Source organism: Tamandua tetradactyla, chromosome 6 (genome assembly GCF_023851605.1).
Source record: "Tamandua tetradactyla isolate mTamTet1 chromosome 6, mTamTet1.pri, whole genome shotgun sequence".
In the NCBI taxonomy this organism is placed as follows: domain Eukaryota; kingdom Metazoa; phylum Chordata; class Mammalia; order Pilosa; family Myrmecophagidae; genus Tamandua; species Tamandua tetradactyla.
This window is the reverse complement of record NC_135332.1, coordinates 42,854,075-42,872,814: the sequence shown is the minus strand read 5'-3', so window position 1 is coordinate 42,872,814 and position 18,740 is coordinate 42,854,075. Positions and strand designations below refer to the sequence as shown.

General features: G+C 37.5%; 1 protein-coding gene and 1 pseudogene across 20 annotated transcripts in view; one reads left to right on the top strand and one right to left on the bottom strand.

Annotated features, from left to right (window-relative positions):
• BCAS3 (BCAS3 microtubule associated cell migration factor) overlaps positions 1 to 18,740 on the top strand; it is a 726,008-nt gene that overhangs the window by 132,008 nt on the left and 575,260 nt on the right. For all 20 annotated transcript variants that reach the window (XR_013177676.1, XM_077165018.1, XM_077165019.1 and 17 more), the window contains 2 exons: positions 2,481 to 2,588; positions 18,340 to 18,416. Coding sequence is in view for 19 of the 20 variants with exons in the window: in XM_077165018.1 (XP_077021133.1) it covers positions 2,481 to 2,588; positions 18,340 to 18,416 (185 nt within the window). In the remaining variant the exon portion in view is untranslated. The remainder of the gene's footprint in view (positions 1 to 2,480; positions 2,589 to 18,339; positions 18,417 to 18,740) is intronic.
• LOC143685980 (peptidyl-prolyl cis-trans isomerase A pseudogene) lies at positions 3,343 to 3,815 on the bottom strand (annotated as a pseudogene).

Genomic DNA, 18,740 nt, shown 5'->3' with positions numbered 1-18,740 from the left:
CTAAAGAAAATAAATAAAAATAAAAAAGGAAACTCAAATCCTCCCATAGTCAATAATCCCTCCAGATTATTGACCCATAGTATTGGTGCAGTCTATTTATTACTGTTGATGAAAGAGGATTAAAATATTACTGTTAACTATAGTCCATAGTTTGCAATAGGTACATTTTCCCCATACTCCTCAACCATTTACTTTTTATGTTATTTATTTAGAATCTGCAGATTTTATATAGATAGTCACAAAGCATATATTCTATCCAAAATAAACAATCCATGTGTTCTAGTTTGCTAGCTGCTGGAATGCGATATACCAGAAACAGACTGGCTTTTAAAAAGGGGAATTTAATAAGTTGCTAGTTTACAGTTCTAAGGACGAGAAAATGTCCCAGTTAAAGCAAGTCTATAGAAATGTCCAATCAAAGGTATTCATCCAAGGAAAGATACCTTGATTTGAGAAGGCTGATGAAGTTCAGGGTTTCTCTGTCAAGTGAGAAGGCACATGGTGAACACAGTTGGAGCTCCTTTCTCAGCTTGAAGGGCACATGGCAAACATGGCGTCATCTGCTAGCTTTTTTCTCCTGGCTTCCAGTTTCATGAAGCTCCCCGGAAGGCGATTTCCTTCTTCATCTCCAAAGCGCTGGCTAGTGGACTCTCTGTTTCGTGGTGCTGCAGCATTCTCTGCTCTCCCTGAATCTCCAAAATCTTTCTTCTTTTATAGGACTCCAGAAACTTATCAGGATCCATCCAAATGGGTGGAGACATATCATCACCTAATCCAGTTTAACAACCACATTTGACTAAATTACATAATCCAGTGAGATGATCTGATTACAATTTCAAACATACAATATTGAATAGGGATTATTCTACCTTTATGAAATGGGATTTTGATTTAAACGTGCTTTCAAACCAGCACACCATGTCTCACACTATCCTTACTTAATTGTTCAATCATTCTCACTCTCAATTTTAGACAATTTTCATTGCTCCAAAGGGGAGAATAACAGACATGCCCACACCAAAGAGAAAATCCAAAACTCCCCTTACCTCTTATACCCACCCACTCTCCAATTATTTACCCCTAGTATTGTTGTGATACTATTTGTGTTAAAAATAATTTGTAGCATGCAATAGGTAGTGTTTCCCATATAGCCCTCTATTAATAACTCTTTGTAGAAGTATCATACCTTTGAAGTAATTCATACAAGGACTTATATTTAATATAATCAGTGAGTTTGGTTAATCATGCCTTTTGGGGGTGTCTTGAGAGTCTGTGCAGGCTGAAACTAGAACTGAAAAAAAACCCTACTTCATTCTCTTCTGTCTACTAAATGAGCCCTCCTGATTCTGAAGACATTATTCTAATTTCTATGGTTTCAGGCCTCTGTGATGAAATGTGAACGTTCATGATATAGCCCCTTGTACATTATTTGTTGGTTCGACATGGGAGCCAAAAATGGCCATTGGCTGTGTTGCATTGTGATTCGCATAGATAAGTTTTAGTGGAAACAATCTGTGAGAGACATTTCTGTGTCAGGCCAGAGGAAGGGAGGAAATAATGAGGGGTCTGTGCAGATGATGGGCTTCTAGTCAGGGAGCTGTGTAAGTAACAGGAGAGGCTCAGGATCTATGCACATTTGCCCATGCAAGGATGGCATCTTAGTCCCATGTCCCTGTATGATTTCTAACATAGCACCTGGCACGTAGTTTGTTCACAGTAGATGTTTGCTGAATTTAATTATTTGCATCATGATTTGCATCATGGGTGTTTATCTATCCCATGATGCCTCCGTATTGATGGCTCTGTGTGTGATAATGTTTTAAAATTTCATTTTCAAGTTGTTTATTTTGACTATCCGAAAATACAGGTGATATTTATATATTAACCTTTTATTCAGTGGCCTTGGTAAATTTACATATTAATTCTGCTGGTTTATGTTTACTGTGGGGTTGTCTGTATGTTTCTACTTACAGAATTTGTATTATTGGAGTTTCTTTTCAGAAAATCAGTTACTCAGTTTTATTTCTTCCTTATAATAATTTCTTTTTTTATCTTATGCACAGGACCTTACACGCATTGTTGAATAGAAGTGGTGATAAAGAGCATTATTGTCAGTATTTCACAATTGTTTATGATATTTGCTATTTTTATTGCTTGTTTTGAGTTTAATATCTTTTATAAGATATTTCTTATGAAGGGTTTTTAAATTTTATCAGATGCTTTTTCTTACCTCTAGAGATAATCATAAGAGTTTTCATATATAGTGTTAATTTGGTGAATGGTATTGATCTCTCCCCGCCCCCGCTCCCCCCCTCCATTTTCTGATGTATTCCTGGAATAAACTCAAATTGGTTAGGATTTGTTATGATCCTTGTAAGATTGGAATCAATTTGCTAATATTATGTTAATAAGGAAATATATTGTTTACTGCCCTTCCCCCCTATTTTTTTTTTTTAATAATGGCTTTTTTCTTCTTTTAGCACAAGCCCCCCTTACTGCTGTGTGGATCTGTATTCACTTCGTACTGGGGAGATGGTCAAGTCCATTCAGTTTAAAACACCTATCTATGATCTCCACTGCAATAAGCGGTAAGCATTTATAACTGTTTGTTGTACAAGATGCCATACCTGCTGGCATATAGTGCTCTATCTACCAATTTCATTGACTACTTTAGATTTATTTTAAAAAGAAAAAAAAAGCACAGGGAAACACTCATATTTTGGCACATGGAATAGCTGTTAAGATTTCTTTTTTTTTTCCTTTTAATTTTTGAATTTTGTTTAACACGAACATTCTTATTATACGATCATTCCATTCTTTGTATATAATTAATAACTCACAGTATCATCACATAGTTGTATATTCATCACTGTGATCATTTCTTAGAATATTTGCATCAATTCAGAAAAAGAAATAAAAAGAAAAAAACTCATACATATATCATACCTCTTACCCCTCCCTCTCACTGACTGCTCAATGAGAGGTGGGTGATGGTGGCACGGTGACAGAGTTCATGACTGTTAAGATCTCTATAAGATCTCTAGTGATAATGAAGAATTAGTTTATATAACTTTGGAACATTAGTACAGAAAGGGACATTAGGGAACTTCTTTTATTCAACACTTTCCTTTTTTGTTTGTTTTTGTTTCATAATCATAAATTTAACTCTGTAGTACAGCTAGACTTGGAAGGGGAGGATAATGTAGAACCCAAAGAACTGCAGTGATAGTTCAATGATAGAATACTGAGGCAGAACGGGGGAGGTAGGATGCTCTCCAGAGCTACGAAGGAATTTCTGGTGGTGAAGACAAAAGACATAAATCAAATTTGTTAGATTTGTCCTCAGTTGGCAATGGTGATCTTCTTGCTGGTCTTGCCATTTCTGGACCCAAAGCAGTCCATGGCTTCTACAATATTCATTCCTTCTTTCACCATGCCAAAGATCATGTGCTTGCCATGCAACCACTCAGTCTTAGCAGTGCAGTTGAAAACCTGGGAACTGTTAGTGTTGAGTCCGGCATTGGCCATGGACAAGATGCTAGAACCCATATGCTTCAGGATAAAGAAGTGCTCATCATCAAGCTTCTCCCTGTAGATGGACTTGCTGCCAGTGCCATTATGGCATGTGAAGTCACCAGCCTGGCACATAAACCCAGGAATAAGGAACACTTAAAACCAAATTCTTTCTCCCCAGTGCTCAGAGCATGAAAATTTTCCGCTGTCTTTGGAAATTTATCTGCAAACAGCTCAAAGGAGACATGGCCCAAGGGCTCGCCATCGACAGTGATTTTGAGGAATACTGTGGGGTTGAACATGGCAGAGGGCAGGAACTGCCACCATGGGTGGTGGTGTCTCCCTCAACATTTTCTTTTTACATTTGAGAATATTGAAGCCCTGGTATAATAATTGTCTTTCGATTGTCATGGATGCAGGCTATATGTCTTCCATCTCATCAAAGAAGCAAACACATTAAATGTATCAAACTAAATATTTGCTATTATTTCAATAAGTTTAAATGAAATAAGGAGACTTTCAGGTTAAATTTTAAAGAGATGCTTTAAAAGTAATTTGAAAGTAAAAGAAAGTGTAAAAACATACCTGACAATGGAAACTAAAGAAAATACTTCTCAGTCAGTGTATCCTTCAACCACCTGCATTCAGGTGGTTCAGTGGCAGAATGCTTGCCTTCCATGCGGGAGACTCAGGTTGGATTCCTGGACCATGCACCCCGCCCCACCCCACCCCCAAAATTAAATTGATATTAATGGTAGAAGAATTTGAATTCAAGAATAAAAATATGAAATAGAACAAAGAAAAGGCCTTTAATGATAGTATGAAATTCATAATGAAGATCTATTTATTATGAATGTTTATGGACCAAATAATACCAAAAGGCATAAAATTATAGGAAATAGAAATGCCAAATACATTCTTGGTAGGATAATATAATTATCCCATGACACATCAAGTTAATAAAAAACAAGAAATTGTATAGAAGAGTTAAATAACATTATTAAATGGGTGTATCCAGTAGATACATATTTAACCCCCAAAGAACAATTATCATTCTTTTTGAAAGTGTCTTTTGTATTGTCATAAATAATCTAGGAACAACAGACACATCTGAAAAGAAGGTACAATCACTTATAAAGATGTTCAGTGGCATTAATCATCAGGGAAATGCAAAGTAAAATAACTAATAACAGTAAACAGTCATTACAATTACTCATATTAAAAAGACTAACAATATAAGTGTTGAGGATGTGGAGTGGCTAGAAATGTCATAAACTACTTGTGGCAGTGGAAAATGGTGAATGGTGTTATTAATTAGTATATAACTTCTGAAAAAATTTAGCATTTACCGTTTTCTTCACATTGTAAACAAACTCAATTTTATTCAACTCAGTATTGCTCTTTTCATGTTAGAAGTAATTCTTTTTCTCATTTAAAAAAATATTCATTCTAGTGAAGTATTCCTTCTAGTGACATATACCACCCTAAACTTCTGTAATTATGAAACTTCCCTTTCAACCATAATCACACCCGTAATTCAGTGTTGTTAATTACCATTTAATTTTCATGAAAATGAATGTCAGGGATTGCCTACACTGACTTTATGGGTATCTTCTATAACTTTATGCAAATGGTTTGCGTGTCTATGTAAGAAAAGTATTTTTATATGACACAACCGTCATATTATTGACTATTTGGCTCTTTTAACTTCCAATATTGATCACATATAAATACTTGGTTGGCTTGTTGGACTATTTTGCTAAATTGCAAGCCAATTCTGGTTGTCTGTAAATTTAATTTTGTGGGGAGTGCTGTAGGCTTTATCATAACAAAGCATTTTCATGTGTATTATAAATTATGATTATAGTAAATTCCATTTATAAGTAATCTGTTACTATTCAATGTGGTTAAAATTTTAAAAAGTGTATCTTACTGCTGGGGGAACATCACTGACAGGACATACAGCATACACCAGTATGGACCAGATAGAATCCCTAAGATCCCACCCAAATTGTAAGTCCCCCAAGTTGCAGAGGCTGGTGCTTCTCCCCCCATGGTCATGGCAGGCTGGTTCCCCAAGGTGAAAGAACACAGACTTTATTAGTAGCAAGTTTAGCTCAAGCTCCAGTTGTGGAATTAACAAATTGTGACTAGTGAAAACAGACACCCCCCTCCCCACCCTCCCCACACAGATAATCTGGAATAAGCACTAAAGGAACTAGGAGTTTTTGCCCCAGCAGAGATGGGGTGGGGCTGAATAGAAAACAACAGCAACAACAACAACCAGAGGCTTTTTGATTTGGATAGCACAAAATACTAGAAAAGGGGTGGCCCCCAGGAAAAGGGGGTAAACAGAACCTGGTGATGTTATAGAGCCACATACCAACTCAAGCTTTTGGTTGACAAACCCTACAAGGAGGGGTCCAGCTCTGAAAAGGCTTTTTTGTTTCTTTTTACTTCTTAGACAGTGACTAAGATAGAACTGGAAGCACTCTCAGGCTTCAGCACTGCCCCAGGCAAGGGGAAACTAATGCTTGTCTGAGACACAAAGTAACTAGTTAGGTGAAAGGGTTAATTCCCTAAAGGTGTATCTTCCCCAAGAATAGGAGAGTAGGACCCAGCTCAATTGGAATCCCTCCTTCAAGGAATTCAGGCCTCAGGGGCTAGAAAACTGAAGCAATCAAAGGCATCTGTGCCAGTTTGAATCGTGGTGGACCCCAGAAAAGCCATGTCCTTTAATCCTCATTCAATATTGCTGGCTGGGAGCTTTTGATTGCTCCCATGGAGATGTGACCCACCCAATTTTGGGTGGTAACTTTTGATTAGATGGCTTCCATGGAGTTGTGACTCTACCCATTCCAGGTGGGTCTTGGTTAGTTTGCTGGAACCCTTTAAAAGAGGAAGTATTTTGGAAAGAGCCACAAAGCAGAGAGCCCATATAGCCAGAGACCTTTGGAGATGAAGAATGAAAATGCCCGTGGGGGAGCTTCATGAAACAAGAAGCCTGGAGACAAAGTTAGCAGACACTGCCATGTTTGTCACGTGCCTTTCCAGTTGAGAGAGAAACCCTGAATGTCATCAGCCTTCTTGAACCAATGTATCTTTCCTTGGATGTCTTACATTGAACATTTCTATAGCCTTGTTTTAGTTGGGACATTTTCACAGCCCTAGAACTGTGGTCTTCCAACTTAATAAATCCCCCCTTTTAAAAACCGTTCTGTTTCTGGTATATAGCATCTTGGCAGACAGCAAACTAGAACACCATTCTACAACTTCACCTCTGTTTCAGCCACGCCCCTGGCAGGGATAGTCTGCTAAAGTTAAAGGTAGTGCATCACTTTAAGCTGGTGGGAAGCTATGGGCAGACAAGCACCCCATGCTTGGCAAAACAGAAAAAAAGTCTAGAGGCTTTATAGGAAATTCTGACAACCTGCTGGGTCTCAGCCTCAGGGAAAACTTATGCTGGCTGCTCTTTTCTCCTGAGATATGGGCCTGTCTCTTCTGGAAAAATACGACTGGAGTCTATAAGATCTGAGGAGAACCTCCTTAAAAAAAAATAGGCCCTGTGTAGGGAGGGAAAGAAACAGAAAAACAAGAAATGAAAAATTCTGATCAGTTAAACAGAACCTATGTTAGAGGTCAAGAATAAGTTGAATTATATGTCATAGAACAGATAAAGAACAAAGCTGTCTATCAAGAAAGCCCTAGGTAAAAGAGTAAAAACAATCTCCATAATAAACTAATTAAGGAAATCAAATACCAAGACACCAGCAAAAAGTAACAAGTCATACTAGGAAAATTGATGATATGGCCCAGTCAAAAAAAATGAACGAATACTTCAAATGAGATACAGGAATTGAAACAACTAAACCACATTGTTTGAATAGACATGTAAAATTTCATCAGAAATCAAATCAGTGCATTGAGGGAGAATATAAAGAAAACATTGGGTGAACAAAATGAAGAACTTGAAAGTTGAAAAAAAAAAAGAGTTCTTGCCATCCAACATGGCAGCTTAATGAGGTATAGGATTTAGTTAGTCCTCCAGAGCAGCTAGGAACAGTACAGAACAACTGCTAGGGTCACATCAGCGACTGGACACACAGCGGCTACAAGCCACCTAGAACCGTGAGTTCCCCAAAAGAACCATGAGTTCCCCAAGCCACAGTGGCTGGCAACCCTCCCCCACAGGCTGTTTCCCAGAGGGGAAAGGAAAGAGACTTCACTAGCAGCAGGGGCTAAGTGTAACCAAGCTCCAATTGTGCAATTAATTAACAAATTCTGACTACTAAAAAATAGGCCCCCAGCTCAGCTGAACATCCAGTAAAAGCTGAGGTTGCTGGTTTTTGCCCAGGTGCACAGGGGGCAGAGCTGACAGAAAAAGGAAAAACAACCCCACAGGATTTTTGAATTGGACAGCACAAAATATTAGAAAAGGACTGGGCCCTGAAGGAAAGGAGAGGGGCATATAGGACCTGGAGATACACAAAACAACATACCAACTTAACCTGTTGATTGGCAAACCTGAGGAATGGAGGTCCTGCTCTAAAAGGATATTTTTTTCCTCTTCTTTTTTGTGGCTGTGTTTCTACGGCTTGACTGCTGTTTGGATGCAGCTGTAAGGCTTCTCAGGCTCCAACTGCCCCAGGCAAGGGCAGAATTAAGTTTGAGAGTTTGTCTAGAGGCTGTGCCTTTCCCAGGAGAGGGGTGGGGCCCAGCTCAGGTGGAATCCCTCCCTCAAGGAATTCAGACCCCAGGGTCTGGAAACGGAAGTGATTAAAGCCAGCCTACAACTCCTCCTCTGTCTCAACCACAACCCCAGCGGGAGAATCTGCTGACGTTATAGGTACCACAACACCTAATTCTGGTAGGACCCGCAGGCAGATAAGCACCACATACTGGGCAGGACAGGACAAATACAGAGTCCAGAGGCTTCATAGGAAAGTCAACGTGCTGGGCCTCATCTTCAGGGAAAACTGATGGAGGTTACTCTTTCCTCCTAAGAGGAGGCCAGTTTGGTGTCGGGACATCTGATGGGGGTCTATAATACCTAAGTAGATGCTCCTAAGGGGGAAAAAAGGCACAATACAGACAGGGAAAGAAGCAAGAAAACAAGAACTGAAAAATTCTGATCTGTTAAACAAAACCTAAGCTATGAACAACTTTATGCTAATAAACTACACAATGTAGATGAAATGGACAACTTCCCAGAAAGGCATGAACAACTAATATGACACAAGAAGAAATAGATGACTTCAACAAACCAGTCACAAGTAAAGAGATTGAATTAGTCATTAAGAAACTCCCCGAAAAGAAAAGTCCCAGACCAAATGGCTTCACATGTGAATTCTACCAAGTATTCAAGAAAGAATTAGTACCAATCCTGCTCAAACTATTCAAAAAAATTGAAGAGGAGGAAAGCCTACCTAACTCATTGTGTGAAGCCAACATCACCCTCATACCAAAGCCAAAGATATTACAAGAAAACTACAGACCAATCTCTATAATGAACATAGAAACAAAAATCCTCAACAAAATTCTTGCAATTCGAATCTAGCACCACGTTAAAAGAATTATACACCATGACCAAGTAGGAATCATCCCAAGTATGCAAGGATGTTTCAACATAAGAAAATCAAGTAACGTAATAAACCATATCAACAAATCAAAGCAGAAAACCATGATCATCTTGACTGATGAAGAAAAGGCATTGACAAAATTCAACCTTTCTTGTTGAAAACACTTCAAAGGATAGGAATAGAAGGGAACTTCCTCAACACGATAAAAGAAATATATGAAAACCTCACAGCTAACATTATTCTCAGTGGGGAAAAACTGAAAACTTTCCCCCTAAGATCAAGAACAAGACAAGGATGTCCACTGTCACCATTGTTATTCAACATTGTGTTGGAAGTTCTAGCCAGAGCAATTGTACAAGAAAAAGAAATACAAGGTGTGGTAGTTAGATTCAGTTGTCAACTTGGCCAGGTGAGCGTACCTAGTTTTGTTGCTGTGGACATGAACATTGTTGAGCGGACAATGGTACGTGAACCTCATCTGTTGCTGATTTACATCTGCAGTCAGCTAGGAGGCGTGCCTGCTGCAATGAAGAAAATGTAGGGAAATATCTTACAAATCTTATAATAGGAGGCAGTTTCCTAGATCTTACATCCAAAGACGAGCATTAAAGATAGAAATAAATGCGAACGCCTCTAAATGAAAGACTTTTGTGCATCAAAGAACTTTGTTAAGAAAGTAAAAAGGCATCCTACAGGATGGGAGACAATATTTGGAAATGATACATCAGATAAAGGTCTGCTATGCAGAATATATAAAGAGATTGTTCAACAAGAAAAAGACAAACAACCCAATTGCAAAATGGGCAAAAGACATGAACAGACACTTCTCAGAAGAGGAAATACAAATGGCTAAAAGGCACATGAAAAGATACTCAACTTCCCTGGTTATTAGGGAAATGCAAATCAAAATCACAATGAGATATCATCTCACACCCACCAGAATGACCATTATCAATAAAACAGAAAATGACAAGTATAGGAGAGGATGAGGAGTGTGTTGGTTAGATTCAGTTGTCAACTTGGCCAGGTGAGCATACCTAGTCTTGTTGCTGCGGACATAAGCCAATGGTATGTGAACCTCATCTGTTGCTAATTACATCTGCAGTCAACTGGGAGGCGTGTCTGCTGCAATGAGTGACGTTTGACTTAATTGGCTGGTGCTTAAATGAGAGAACGCAATGTAGCACAGCCTAAGCAGCTCGGCATTCCTCATCTCAGCACTAGCAGCTCAGCCCAGGCCTTTGGATGCAGAAAGAACTCACCCCGGGGAAAGTTGTTGGAACCCAGGGGCCTGGAGAGAAGACCAGCAGAGACCATCTTGTGCCTTCCACGTAAGAAAGAACCTCAGTGGAAAGTTAGCTGCCTTTCCTCTGAAGAACCAACAAAATAAATCCCCTTTTATTAAAAGCCAATCCATCTCTGGTGTGTTGCATTCCGGCAGCTAGCAAACTAGAACAAGGAGAAAGAGGCACACTTATCTACTGTTGGTCGAACTGTCAAATGATACAACTGCTGTGGAAGGCAGTTTGGCGGGTCTTCAGGAAGCTAGGTATAGAATTGCCATATGACCCAGCAATACCATTGCTTGATATCTACTCAGAGGACCTGAGGGCAAGGACACAAATGGACATTTGCACATCAGTGTTTATAGCAGCAATATTTACAATTGCCAAGAGATGGAAATAACCAAAATGTCCATCAACAGATGAGTGGCTAAGCAAGCTGTGGTATATACGTATGATCAAATGTTATGCAGCTGTAAGATGGAATCAAGTTACGAAGTATGTAATAACATGGATGGACCTTGAGGACAGTATGCTGAGTGTGATTAGCCAGAAACAAAAGGACAAATACTGTATGATCTCACTGATATGAACTGACATTAGTGAATGAGCTTGGAGAATTTCAGTTAAGAACAGAGACTATCAGGAGATAGAAATAGGGTAGATATTGGGTAATTGGACCTGAAGGGATGTATAGCACAATACTACCTAACTGTAATAGAAGAATATTAGTACAATGAATGAAGAAGATGAATGTGAAAATGATCGAGGGAGGGGGGCTGGAAGCACAAATGAGATCAGAAGGAAAAGTAGACAATAAAGACTGAGGTGGTATAATCTAGGAGGGTCTAGAGTATACAATGACAGTGACTAAATGTACAAATTAAAAGATGTTTTTGCATGAGGAAGAACAATGAAATGTCAATATTGCAGGGTGTTGAAAACAAATAGTAATTAATATTTTAAAACTTGAATTTATGCATGAGACGAAAGCAAAAAATGATTATTTGGGACAGAATTTATATTTTGACTAATGCATTTCCTAATATAACTTATGTGGACAGTTTAATTGAACATGATAAGTAAATGAAACTCTGAGTAGGGTATGAGATTTTGTAGATTTGTCCAGAGTGATGGCCTGATAAATCCCAGAGTGATTTGAACAGTGAATAAAAAAGTATTTGCCAAGTCCCCTTTGGGGAATAACGAGAAAGGAGGAGAATTTAGCTTTCTCTTGTGGAGAATTCCTGATATTCTCACAAGCAGTGTGGAAAACCAAAGCCATAGGCCGAGCTGTCAATCTTGGGGTTTGTTCATATGAAACTTATGCCCACAAAGAATAGGCCAAGCCTACTTAAAATTAGCCTAAGAGTTACCCCTAGCAAACCTCTTCTGTTGCTCATATATGGCCTATCTCTCTCAGCCAATACAACAAGCAAACTCTCTGCCCTTCCCCTCTCTATGGGACATGACTCCCAGGAGTGTAAACCTTACTGGCAACGTGGGGCAGAAATCCTAGAATGAGCTGGGACTCAGCATCAAGGCATTGAGAAAACCTTGTGGACCAAAAGTGGGGAGAGAGAAATGAGACAAAATAAAGTGTCAGTGGCTGAGAGATTTCAGAGTTGAGGGGTTATCCTGGAGGTTATTCTTATGCATTATAGAGATATCACCTTTTTTTGTTAAGGTATATTGGAGAGGCTGGAAGGACGTGCCTGAAAATGTAGAGCTGTATTCCAGTAGCCATATTTCTTGAAGATGAATGCATAATGACATAGCTTTTGCAATATGACTGTGTGATTGTGAGAGTCTTGTGTCTGATGCTCCTTTTATCTACGGTATGTGAGAAATGAGTAAAACATATGGATTAAAAATAAATAAATAATGGGGGGCAAATGTTAAAATAAGTTTAGTAGATTGAAATGCTAGTGATCAATAAAAGGGAATGGTAAGGGGTATAGAAAAAAATAGGGGAAACAATGCCTAAAATATATTGGGTAGATGGAAACATTAGTAGTCAGAGAGGAAGGGGAAAGGGGTATGATATGCTTGAGTGTTTTTCTTTTTCTGAATTGATGCAAATGTTCTAAGAAATCTTCATGGTGATCATATTGTGAGTTATTGATTATATACCAAGAATGTAACGATCATATGGTAAGAATGTTTGTGTTTGCATATTGTTAGGTTTAAAAAAAACTTTAAATATTGCAGAACTTACAGGAATGAAAGGCACAACAGGAAAGATGAAAAAAAAATGGAAACCTACAACAAAAGATTTGAAGAGGCAGAAGAAAGATTTAGTGAACTAGAGGAATGTCCATCTGAAATCTGACACGCAAAAGAAAATATAGGGAAAAGAATAGAAAAATACAAGCAGGGTCTCAGGGAATTAAATGACAACATAAAGTACACGAATGTACATGTTGTGGGTGTCCCAGAAGGAAAACAGAAGGGAAAAGGAGGAGAAAGACTAATGGAGGAAATCACTGGAAATTTCCCATCTCTTATGAAAGACATAAAATTACAGATCCAAGAAGTGCAGCTTATCCCAGACAGAATAGGTCCAAATAGATGTACTCCAAGATACTTACTAATCAGATTGTCAAAGACAAAGAGAGAATTTTGAAAGCAGCCAGAGAACATGAATCCATCACATACAAGGAAAGCTCAGGAAGACTCTGTGTGGATGAGGCAGTGGTATGATATATTTAAGATTCTAAAAAAAAAAACTGCTGACCAAGGATTTTTTTTTTTTTTTGCTACTTCAAGCAATTTTAATTAGGTGCAACACATTTAAATTTGTTTATGTCCTTTAATGAAATTACCTTTATAATATCATGAAAATTGTTCTTTGACTATAGTAATATTCCTTTTCTTGGAGGAAAAAAGTACATGATTATATTAATATCAGACCAAGAAGACTTCAGCCAAGAATTCTATATCCAACAAAACTGTCCTTCAAAAGTGAGGGAGAAAGGGTGCATGGGTAGTTCATGGGGTTAGTTCACGGGGTTAGTTCACAGGGTTAGAATGCCTGCCTTCCATACAGGAGACCTGGGTTTGATTCCCAGACCATGCACCCCCCCCCCCCCCCACAAAAAAAAGTGAGGGGGAGATTAAAATATTTTCAGACAATCACTGAGAGAATTTGTGACTAGGGGACTGGCTCTGCAAGAAATACTAAAGGGAGCATTAGAGACAGATAGGAAAAGGCAGGAAAGAGATGTCTGGAGAAGAGTGTAGAAATGAAGACTACCAGTAAAAGTAAAAGGAGAAAAAAAATGAGGAAACATTTAACTTCCCCATTTGGAGAATTCCTGATATTCTCACAAACAGTGGAGACAACAAGATCAATAGGCCATGCTATTGTTCTTGAGGTTCACCCCTATGAAACTTATTCCTGCAATGGATAGGCTAAACCAACTTAAAATTATGCCTAAGAGTTACCTCAGAGAACCTCTTTTGTTGCTCAGACGTGGTCTCTCTCTCTAAGCCAACTTGACAGGTGAACTAATGGCCCTTAGTTCATGACTTTCTGGGGTATAAATTTCCCTCACAGTGTGGGGCAGGCCTCCTGGATGAGCCAGGACCTGGCTTCATGTGATTGAGAAAGCCTTCTTGACAAAAAGAGGGAAGAGAGAAATGAGGCAAAATAAAGTTTCATTGGCTGAGAGATTTCAAACAAAGTTGACAGGTTATTCTGGAGGTTATTCCTATGTATTCTATAGATGTCTGCTTTTAGTTTATTGTGTATTAGAGTGGCTGGAGGGAAGTACCTGAAACTGTTGTGCTTGTTCCAGTAGCCTTGATTCTTGAAAATGATTGTATCATGCTAAAGCTTTGACACTGTGATGGTTTGATTGGGAAAATCTTGTATCTGATGCATGCTTCTTTTATCCAGGGTATGCACAGGTGAGTAAAAAATAAGCATTAAAAAAAACAAATAGTAGAGGGTTAAGGGATAAAATAAATTGGATAGATTGAAATACTAGTGGTCAATAAGAAGGGTGGGTTAAGAGGAATGGAAGTATGAGTTTCTTTTTTTATTTTTCTACAGTGATGCAAATGTTCTAAAAATATCATAGTGATGAATATACAATGTGATGATATTGTGAGCTGTTGATTGAACACCATGTACGGAATGAATGTGTGTGAAGATTTGTCAATAAAAAAATATTTTTAAAAGAAAATATATATATTTGTAATGTTTTTAATTGTTAAATATAGCATATACAAAGAAAAGAAAGAAACAGTGATTCTTAAAGTACACTTCAATAAGTGTAAGATACAGAACAGTTCTCAGAGTTTCTTAAGGGATACCATTCCACTATTTCAGATTTTTACTTCTAACTGGCCAAAACACTGGAGGCTACAAGAAATATATATTTTTTTCTTTTTTGTGAAAAATAACATATATACTAAAAAGCAATAAATTTCAAGGCACATTACAACAACTAGTTGTAAAGCAGATTTCAGTTTGGTATGAGTTACACTTCTATCATTTTAGGTTTTTACTTCTAGCTGCTGTAAGGTACTGGAGACTAAAAGAAATATCAATGTAATTTTTCTGCAAGCCCACTTCTTTGTTAAACCCTACTTTCTCTGTGTAACCCCACCATCACCTTTGAGCTTTCTCCCACTCTTTAGGGTATTTGGGCTATGAACAGTCTAACTTTTTCATATTGAAAGGGACTGTCGATAATATGGGATAGAGGGATGGAACTCGTTGATATTCTGGAGAGGCTGGTCCCTCTGCATTTCATGACTTACCTGGTCTGGGGACCCATGTAGAGGGGGACCTCCAGAGTCTCTTAACTCTATTTGAACTCACTCAGCCACTGATAATTTATTTGTTACACTTCTTTTCCCCTTTTGGTCAGGATGGCATTGTTGTTCCTGTAATTCCAGGGCCAGGCTTATCCCTGTCAATTATCTCCCACACCGCCAGTGAAACTTTTACCCCTGGATGACATGCCCCTTGTAGGGAGGAGGGCAGTGATTTCGCTTACAAACTGGGGCTTAGAGAGAGAGAGGCCACATCTGAGCAACAAAAGAGGTCCTCCACAGGTATGCCTATAGGTAGCTAAGCTTCTTCTATACATTCAAAAGCTTCACAAGAGCAAGCGTCAAGATAAAGGGTTGGCCTATTGTTTTGGGTGTCCCTAATGTCTGACACAGTATTGAGGATTTCCCTGCTAATAAAGTTTAATTGTTCCATATTTTTTCTCTCATTCCTCAAGGGACTTTGCCATTACTTTTTGATTTTCTACTCATCATACTCTGGGATGTATCTGGGCATTACATTAAGCTATACAGAAATACAAGCCATCATTCCCGTTCTGGGTTCCTTATGTTTGCGTTGTTTGAATGATTTTTCCAGACAGGTTGAGTTAGATTATGTGCTACAGAAAATTTGGGTTCTCTCCTTCTTTGGTCTCGTAGAGTGGGTGAAGTTCTAAAATATAGACAATGTCTTCCTTACCTCTGTATTCTGATTTACCTTAGTCCCGACCCGATTGGCTTTGTTCTTTAATCCTGTATAGCTTAATGTAATGCCTGGATACATCCCAGAGTATATTAAGCAGATATATAGTCATTTGAACTTAGCATTATTCAAAATAAATTAAACCTCACTTACGTAACTGATTTTGTGTGTTTCTGTGTATTGTGGATGGCCTCCTGGGTTGTTTTGAAAACATTTTCATCTCTGATTTATCTTTTCTGTAATTTCACTCTTTTGAGTTTTTTACCTTCTCTATGTGGTTTCACTTTAACCTTTTAATCTGAGCCTAATGGCTATGTTAAGAGCTAAGAAAGACAGTATCATTTATTGTGCATTGTCAGCAGTGTGAAGGATTATGTTCTGCATTAGCAAATGAACAAAATTAGTAAAGCGTATATGTTAAATATGTCATTTTTTTCTTTTTCCCTGTTAACATCTATTGCTCAGGTTTACCTTCTCCAAATTTTGAAAAATTAGTAGTATAGTAAATATTTAACATATACTTATTACTTTGAAATAAATATTACACTTGAACATTTATATTAATATCCTGCAAGGAGTAGTTCTCTAAACTTTAAAAAGTAGCTCTGTTTTGGGTATCTTTTGGAAATTTCGTTTACAGAAAATAATGGGATTATTTTCCAGACTATTTAAAAATCTTTCACCCTGGGATAAAAATGCAATTTATGATAATTTTGATTAAATTTTTATTGGTTGACTCCATCAGAAACCATTTATTCACAATGAATTGTAGTTGTCCTAGGTCTTTTCCCCTTTGTATTACAAACTATTTTGAATGATAGTTTATCTAAGTCTGTTTTTTTTTTTAATTTGAAATTGAAGTTTATTAGAGAAGTGATAGGTTTACAGAAAAATCATGCAGAAAATAGAATTCCCACATATCTCCTTTCATACACATACTTTCCTCTATTATTAACACTTTGCAGTATGGTAGCTTTGTAACAACTGATGAAGCATTGTTATAAATATACTATTAACTATAGTCCATAGTTTACTTTAGGATTCACTGTGTTGTTAAGACCTGTTATTTAAAAAATTTTTATTTTTTCATAAAAATAGTAACATATACACAATTAAAAATTTCCTTTTAACCATATTCAAGTATATATTTCAGTGGAGTTAATTACATTCATACTGTTATGCTGCCATTTACTACAATCCAAGACCCAAACTTCTTCATCACCTCAGATAGAAACTCTGCACCAATGGAGCACTGACTCCCCATCCCCTATCCCCACTCCAGCCTCTGGTGACCCGCATTCTAGTTTACGACTATGAATTTTGCTTATTCTATTTATTTCAAATTAGTGAGATCATGCAACATATGCCCTTTTGTGTCTGGCTTATTTTACTCGACACAATGTCTTCACAGTTTGTCCACGTTATTGCATATCAGGACTTCATTCCTTTTTTAAGGCTGCATAATATTCCATTGTATGTATAGTCCACATTTAGTTTATCTGTTCTTCTGAAATTGAACTTTTGGTAGTTGTTATTTTATGAGTTTTTATGTTTCTCTTTGTTTCTGTTATTTGGTTGGCTATTTCAACTTACATTCTTGTGAAAAGCAACTTTACTCATTATTGCAATGTAAGGTAATATAAATCGTACACTGCATTAGCTCTGTAGCTACCATAAATTGTCATCACTTTACTGACTTATAGCAGCATCAGTGGGTCAGGAGTCCAGGCATAGCCTAGCTCATCTGAGTTCCCTGTTCAAGTCTCATTGGGTGGAAATCAGGGCCTTGAAAGCACTGAGTTCCTTTCGGGAGGCTCCAGGGGAAATGCCTCTTCCAAGCTTAATCAGGATGTTGGTTGAATTCACTTTGTTCTGATGCTTTCTACAGACACTCCCTTTTCTCACCTCTGTCTTCAAGTTACAATGGGCATGGGCCTTCTCGTGCTTAGGATCTTTCTGTACCACCCTCTTCCACCTTTCTCTGACTCCCTCTTCTACCTTCCTCTTCTGCTTTTAAGGGTGTGATTACCTAAGTCTGTTTTATGTTTGAGCTGTCATTGGAAAAAAAACAGGTTTTAGAGTTAAAAAAAAAAAATCAACTATCAATTGTTTTTCTTATTTTTATAACTTTTCTTTTTTCTAATCATCCCTAGCTCACTTATTCACAGGCTTTTCTGTGGTTTATATTTTTACTTTTTTTTTTTTTTTTACATGGGCAGGCACCGGGAATTGAACCCAGGTCCTTGGGCTTGGCAGGCAAGCATTCTTACCTGCTGAGCCACTGTGGCCCACCCTATTTTTACTTTTTTAAGGGAGAGGTATTTCTAGCCTTTATATAGGAAATACTTATATTTTCTTGTTTTTAAAATGCATTGGTAGATATTTGTTTTCATTCTGATGATTTAACTGATTCATGAATTAATTTAAAGAATTTTATAGTCACATTTTTTTTTTGCTTATTTTCTTTTCCTAATTTTAGGATCCTCGTCGTAGTCTTACAGGAGAAAATTGCTGCCTTTGATAGCTGTACTTTCACCAAAAAATTCTTTGTTACAAGTATGTATCAAATTGTTTTTATATGCTATTATATGCATTTGAGTTTTGTACTGCTTATTTGCTATAATCAGCAAGCTAATTATAATCATATTTTTGTCATTATTTTACGTGTTTTCACTTATGGTGATATTTGTTAGATTCTATGTGTGTTCTCAGATTTGATGCTACAATTTTATATTTGTTCTCTATTACAATAGCAAAAAAAAAATCAAAGACAGAAAAAAAATATTACACCTTTTCTTCATATCACTGAGCAGTCCACATATTTGTTTTGCCTCATTTTCTCCTATTAAGAAACTTGAGTAGCTGCGTTTAATTTATTTT